Source organism: Octopus bimaculoides, chromosome 2 (genome assembly GCF_001194135.2).
Source record: "Octopus bimaculoides isolate UCB-OBI-ISO-001 chromosome 2, ASM119413v2, whole genome shotgun sequence".
In the NCBI taxonomy this organism is placed as follows: domain Eukaryota; kingdom Metazoa; phylum Mollusca; class Cephalopoda; order Octopoda; family Octopodidae; genus Octopus; species Octopus bimaculoides.
In genome coordinates, this window is record NC_068982.1 from 99,599,279 (window position 1) to 99,606,877 (window position 7,599).

General features: G+C 35.7%; 1 protein-coding gene across 1 annotated transcript in view; it reads right to left on the minus strand.

Moving 5' to 3' along the window:
- Positions 1–3,523: 3,523 nt before the first annotated feature.
- The window catches only part of LOC128251591 (uncharacterized), a 5,436-nt gene continuing 1,360 nt past the window's right edge, over positions 3,524–7,599 (minus strand). Inside the window, exon 2 of the mRNA XM_052978519.1 lies at positions 3,524–7,012. Within this exon, the coding sequence (XP_052834479.1) occupies positions 4,666–6,999 (2,334 nt within the window). The 5' untranslated portion in view covers positions 7,000–7,012 and the 3' untranslated portion in view covers positions 3,524–4,665. The remainder of the gene's footprint in view (positions 7,013–7,599) is intronic.

Consider the following 7,599-nt stretch of genomic DNA (forward strand, 5'->3'; position numbering starts at 1 on the left):
AGTACCAATGCATTAAAATCTTTTCGATTCTCATTTAAAGATTAATCTATGTAGGATTAATCACTGAATGCCTTTGCAATTTATGTTTGGCAATGGTTTTTAGACGAGGCAAAATATTTATATTATATGGAAAGAGTTAAAACCTTTATACATTTCTTCAAATATATGGATTCAGCCAATAAGTGAAAACGATTTGTAGAATTCAGTTAGTAAGGATTCCCGAAAAGAGAAAGCCATAATGGATATTGCAGCAAAGGTTAGATTTTACTGTTGATATTTGAATGGAATCACAAAATTTACTATTTACAGCTTTTGGAAAAAGTTTACATAAGAGAAACTGTAAGTGAAACAAGTGTTAGGAACTTTACAGCTGGTCTAGATTGTGGAATAGTTTTCATTTGTGTCAGGGCATATTTTAAATTTATTACCAACAAAATATTGTTTAGAGAGTCAGGAAGTAATCAAATGCACTGACAGGGAAGTTTTAAGTGTTCCTCGTTTATATTTAATGAACCATCGAATTCATAAGATACATGAGAATAAAATTGACATATCAATAGTAGAAGTGGTGTAACGCCGATAAATAAAGAGTGAAACATCGAACCACTATGTCGGGAGACAACGACATTTATTACAATTATATAAGAAACGTTTTTGAAGACATTATCAGAAACACCACTCTTCAGCCGGCTTTCTACCAGTTTTGACGTGTTCTCCATAATCTAAGACAGACGGATGGTACCTATATAAAACGAAACGAACCCTTATACTTCTTACAAATTAATGACACCCAACTCCGACGTGATATTAAGCAGAGACGGATTACGAACTCGCTCTTGAAGTGATGCTCGACGTGATAAAAAGAGAGATGACTCAAACAGATCAGCACAGCCTGTTTTTGAAAAGGTTTTATACGCTTTATCCGACTATTAATACTACGCATATTCTCGGAGGACGCTGTATAGTGTATCGCTAAAGGGGAAAAACTACATTTCTGACGGGGAAAGATATTAACTTACCAACATATTTGATTTGATTTTCTTTCTCTATATATTATATACATATATTCTCATTTTAATGAATGTATGTATATTTCTACAAGTTATGAGGCCATTAATAGATAGCCGAAATACTTCAGTTAAAGGTGCCTTAGACGGAAGATTGAATAGATTCCTAGTTCAATTTTAGGTTTTAACTTGTTGAGATTCTCTTTTGTGCCTGACATTATTACGAATCAAAATTTCTAGAGTTTAACCGGAAAAGACCTCCCCTTCGATCCCTATGAGAGTGATCTAAGAGAAGATTTTCCGGCTACATATATACATATTGGTTTCAAATTTTGGCACAAGAACAGCAATTTCAAAATAGGGGTAAGTCGATTATATCGACTCTAATTGAAGACTGGTATTTATTTTATCGACCCCAGAAGGATGAAAGGTAAAGATGACTGCGGTGGAATTTGAACTCAGAACGTAAAGACTGATGAAATGCCGCTAAGCATTTTGCTCGGCGTGCTAATGATTCAGACTGCTCGCCGCCTTATATATTAACGCATAGTTATAATTAGCTGTGTTTTACATCGAAGTTAATCTAAAAGCTAATTTTAACCGTTTCTGTAATATGACTTTCGATTGTGGATACAATAACGGTTGCCTGCCTCGGACTAGGAACTAATTTGTTTATAATTGGCTTCAATAAATGCAGATGAATACCAGCTGGATAAACTTAAATTTCTTCCGTCCTGAGTTCAAATTCAACAGAGGTCGACTATACCTTTCATCCTTTAGAGGTCAAATTAAGTACCAGTGAAACACTGGAATCAATGAAATCGACTAGTCCCTTCCCCCAAAATTTCAGGTATTGTGCCTTTAGTAGAAATGTTTTGAAGGTGGCGAGCTGGCAGAGTCGTTAGCACGCCAGACGAAATACTTAACGGTAATTCACCCGTCGTTACGTTCTGTGTTCAAATTCCGCCGAGGTCGACTTCGTCTTTCATCCTTTCGGGGTCAATGTAATCCCTCTCCTAATTTTCAGGCTTTGTGCCTATAGTAGAAAAGGATTGGAGGAGGAAGCTAGTCGATTATATTGATCCCAGTGCTCAACTGGTATTTATTTCATCGACCTCGAAAGGACGAAAGGCAAAGTCGACCTTAGCGAAATTTGAACTCAGAACGTAAGGACGGAGAAATGCTGCTAAACATTTTTCCCAGCATGCCAACGATTCTGCCAGCTTAATAATAATAGTGTCTGCACTTTGTGACATAAATGTAATAGTAAGCACAGTTTGTTTTTCCAACGTGAAGTAAAAAAAAAAAAAATATCTAGCAAGCTTGACTTGAACCATGCGGATCAGCAAGTTGGTTATTTCCCATTTATACTTATGTAACTCCTGGCTAACAATTTGGTGCATATAACGCCACCAACATCCTCCAGTGTAAACATGGTTAACGGAGGTTCCTTCTGGTAAAGTGCATGGTGGTGTCATTTTAGTTTCGAAGACTGACTACACTAGTTACCTTATATTAGGAAATAATTGTCCTTGTACAGGACTTAAGTTTGAAAAAAGAAACAAAAACCTAAATTTTAGTTTCCTCCTATCTTGGATTTTAAATTAACAAAGAAGGCATAGCTTACTTTTCAGAGAAAATTGCTGCAATGCCCTACTCCAATGGACGTCGTGTTGGAATCTTATGGACTTTGAATTATTTATTAACATCTATTGAGCCACTACATTCATTAAAAGATAAAACCTGGGTGGGTGGTGCAAACAAGTTTCCAAGACCCCCCCCCCCACTAGTCAAAAAAAATCTGCACCTTTGTAACATTCCCAAACTGTTTCTGGTGAACACATATGCTTCTCGTTCTTCTGAAGAACAGTAACAGCTCATAAAAACTGGTAATGAAAGTAAAAAGAAAACTAGTGCTACATTTCACGCACGTTAAAGTTTTCGCTGCCGAGAAAAATTACCCCCACCCTAAGAAAAGGAATCGCACATGCGTTTGCGGGAAAAGAGTGCGGAAAAAAAAAACGTTTGTAAGGTTATTTGCTTTTATTGCATACCAATCACCCCTTAGTACTGTTTGCAACAGTCGCTTTCTTCTTTTGCTGCTGCCAGAGCAGCACTTTAAACGTCGTTTCTAGCTGTCTGTACTTACAAACTAGAATACTATATTCGATAAGCCAGCTTTAATGTTGTGTTAGTCATCTTCCTTTAAAGGCACGAGCGGAGGAGTTCAAGAGAGTGTGTGTGCGCGCGTGTACTCTAATTCATTTAGTTGAGGTCATTATGACTGTGGTCCAAATTTAGAAACTTGAAAATATTCCATTATGAGTAGAATATACAAATTGACTATAGACAGCAGAGAGAAAAAAATTAATGCTATTCCAGAATTAAAGGTTGTACTTTAATAAGCGAGAATAATTGAATTGTGAAGTTGGCGCACGACACTGTAGAAAAGTCAGGTTGCCCTCCCTCCAAAATTGATAGCGTGTTAAAGTTTAACAATTTCGTTAGATCAAATACTATACTTTAAAAAACCACCACTTGAAGCTTTATATAGCCGTTGAACCCAGAAACTGATATACAAGATTTGCGAACTACGCATTTAGAGTTGATACGGTTCTTAAAGAATTCTCCCGTTTGTGACTGAGAACCTCCAGTTCATGAATTAGAGTACATATAGTTGTTGCTGACCCATTCACGGAGGATACGTTCTTAATTCTTGTTGACGGGTAATTAAAAAATTAACTGTAGTGTATCTAATGAATTTATCAACTGCTCCAGTCACAGCTGAACGAATCTGTTATACATGAACTGCATGTGATATTAAATAAAAAAAAAAAAACTTCAATTTTCATCAATGAAGAATAGATTGATTATGAACTCCAATGGAATTAAGAATCTTCCTATGATCCACCATCAGACGGTCATCCTGAGAAAATTACCCAAGTATTTAGGGGCAATAAAGATAAAAGCAGGCATTCGAAAATGAAATCGACAAGTTTTCTACAAAATTACGCTTCTTTAAGCAACAATAGCTTCTGAATTGTTCAAGGAAGTCACTACTAAAACTAAATAGGCAGTGTGTGCAAAGGGTCAATATACTGGACGAAGGAGGAAAATATTACATCCACTGAGTAATTTAAAAAATGGGTAGGATGCTACGCAGTATTGCTTTCTCTCTCGTATCTAACACCAGCCTGGAGTTCGCAACCCTACTCACGTCACACATCATCCAGTTTAGGCAACTATATATGTGGAAGCTACTAAGTAATGATTGAGGGTCTTGTGTTGGTAAGTAACAGTGTGAAGTGGTAAGGTCAAAAGTTAATCATAAATAGTCGCCATTATAATATAGCACTCGAATAGGCAAAGGATATAAAAGGATATGATAGCAGCCTATGTTGGATAGTCTAATTAAATCAGTCAATATTTGGGATAAATACATAACAAGAATGACTTGTATGTGTAAAATTTAATGATCATAGTATTACTGAAGTTTGAATTAGAAACTTGTTGACTAGCTTCAATAAATTATTCATAAAATTTCTAGTTAAAAATGGACACTAAATCGATGTAGATTTAAACATTTTTATTATGTATTGATATATAAAAAAAATCTTTGCTAATTGTCAGAACAGTTGTAAACTGCGTCGTTTTTATATCATTCGACAAATCCACACCAATCGTTCAATTGCCAGTCCTTAAAGTGATATGACAACAGATCAACTTCTTTGGCAACATTATCTTGTGTCATATTTAAGGGCCGGTGGATATCGATAGAAAATAGAAACAATTTCCTGATTGCTGGAAGTGGTATAGGACTGAGAATATTTACTTGTAAATGGAAGACATCATAGACAGCAATCTGAAAGATGTGGGGAGCTCTATGCATGCCTATCAACACGAAATTCTTAGAAAATAAAATAGTTGTAGAAAAACACACTTTGCCTAGTTTCTTCATTGGTAAATCACAAAACGGAGGTAGTGGTATGCCGAGTGCCACTCCACTCCAAGAATTTTTGCCTTTTAAATCCAGCACCAATCCATTTATGTAGTACGGTTTGCGAAAGTAGTAAGAATATTGAAAGTTCTCGTGAAGCTTTGCAATAGAATCTAAAACAAAAAGAATACGATCTCCTAGAATTAATATCGGAACCTGATCGAGATACGTGGGCTCACTAAAACGCACTCCAACCTCTTCATGTACTAAAGTCTCCATATTAATTTTAAATACATAAAATATTTCATTTGGTTTCATAATAACTTTTGTTTCAGTTTCATTGCGACCACAAGTTACAAAGTCAAGTTTCGTAGAGAATCCAAACGAATTTTCAGCCGCAGCACTTTCACTCTTACGAATATCAGACCTTTTCGTTCTATTGTATAATGCCGTCACTGTCGCCATAAGAAAAACATTCAAGTTTGAGGAGGTTTTGACACTTAATGATACGGATATGACATCACCTACAGGTTTGTTTGGATACACGGAAGTTATATAAATCCAAACACTTTCGGTAGTATCCCATCTATTCAAAGCAAAACTTAATTTGTCATTGTTTCGACTAGTTACAGCACACACTGAATATAGTAGCCCTGAATACGTGAAAAAAGCAGGTTGGACATTACCCAAACATGGAATATCGTCAGTGTTGCGATCAGTCAACGGACAAGGTGCAGGCAAAATCATCCAGCTAAACATTTCTAGATTATATAATATTATTACATTGCCTTCGCGTTTGCATGCAAGGAAATTACCAACGAAACCAATGGGATCCTGAATAGATAAAGGGAAATATGTGTTGTGCCATGTATGGCTATAAGAACAGTATAGTGAAACTGTATGGTGATTCGATTCTTGTACAAGAAAACTCCAGTTTGGAGCAAAATTTTCATAAGAATCAAATTGGCGCAGAATAATTTCAGATTTAACTTTAAGACGATTTCCATCTATTGTTGTATACGGAGGGGCTTGGAGACATTGACACCCACTTGTACCATCTGACTTGATCAAGTGTATCTTTGACTCGAGTCCGGCTCGATGTTGAGTATTACAATTTCTAAATATTCTATGAACACGAGCAGAAACCTGAAGCAAATTTCTGTCACTACATGCTGCATTGTCTATGTTATCAAACTGAGCAAAACTATTATTGGTATATATAATTTGTTTTTGGCCATTGTCAGAGGTTATAAATACATGTTGCTGCAATAATGGGAGGAGTTCTGTAATAATTTCTTCTAAACTTTCATAAGAATTCATAAATAAAATAACGTTCTCATATTCTCGTCGAAGAAGTGGAGTTTCTTGTAAAAATATTTCTAATAAATGTTTTGCCTCTAAAAGGCGTCTAAGTGGATTGTAAGAAAGCCATAGAATGATAAGTTTTATTGCATGTACCGTGTTAAGATTAATCGTTATCTCTTCGTTTCCGAGAACAGACTTTAAAAATTCTGCAGATAATTCTTTTATGCTGTCATTCTGTAAAACCATACTACAGAGCGTTTCACAACAAAAAACTAAGCATACAGTCGCAAGTTGATGTAAGTTGTGACGCCAAGCCAGTTCCCAGATTTGAAATCCATTTACTGGTCGGAGCCCCGCCATCAGAAATTGAGCACAATGAGCTTTCAAAGGATTTAGATCGATCTGATCAAGAACTTTTAGCAGCTGGTAAACAATCTTATATGACAGAGTTACCTCGCCCTTGTATATATACCTGAGAATCAGGCACAATATGTTCGAATCTTCAATAAGTGGTGTTAAATCCAAAGAGTCAATGGTTTCCTTTTCAAATTGGCTTTTGAAATAATCACTTGCAGACGCCAAAATAATACGGTGAGCCGGGATGACAGTAAAACCAACCTTCAAGTCGACATCACAGAGGAAGCCATCAACGTATAAGGTACTTAGATACGCATCAAATGGTCGACCATATTCCGAGTCTTTAAAGTATCTTTTAATCGTAGAACCGGTGGCGATTTCGGTACACTGCATATTTAAAATAAACCTGTCAACAAAGAACAATGTCATTAAAAGAAAATCAGAGCTAAAATGAGAAATTGTTGGCGTTGTAATGAATATATTTGTATTATACGGATCAAAGAAACGAGTTATTAAACATTTCTACATTATTCGAACAGGAAGCTTTCGATTTGGAATACGTCATAAAAATGATAAAAATTGAACACGCAAAATTGAGCGCGCAGAAAAGCTAGCTTCCAAATCCTGTTTCCTGATTTAGTAGGAACCAACTTTAAATATTTGTACCATTTTCCTAAAATTTTTCTGAAATTAATGAATTACAAAATGGGATTTAGCGTGAAAAATTACATCAATATACCAAATTTTCACATAGTTTCAAAAGCTGACAGCTACTGAATAAGTCTGTAATTTCAAAATATTGGCAATCCATTGTTTTTAGTCTCAGAGTTGCCATCAATGTTCGACAATTTCCGTAAAGTCTTTATTTACTTTCATGTCCTGTTGAACCTTACATTCGCTTTGATGTGGGCGAAAAACGAAACATGGCCCTTTTTTTTTTTTTTTTTGTATGCATGTACGTGTATGCGAAAGATAATGGGTGTGCGTGTGTGT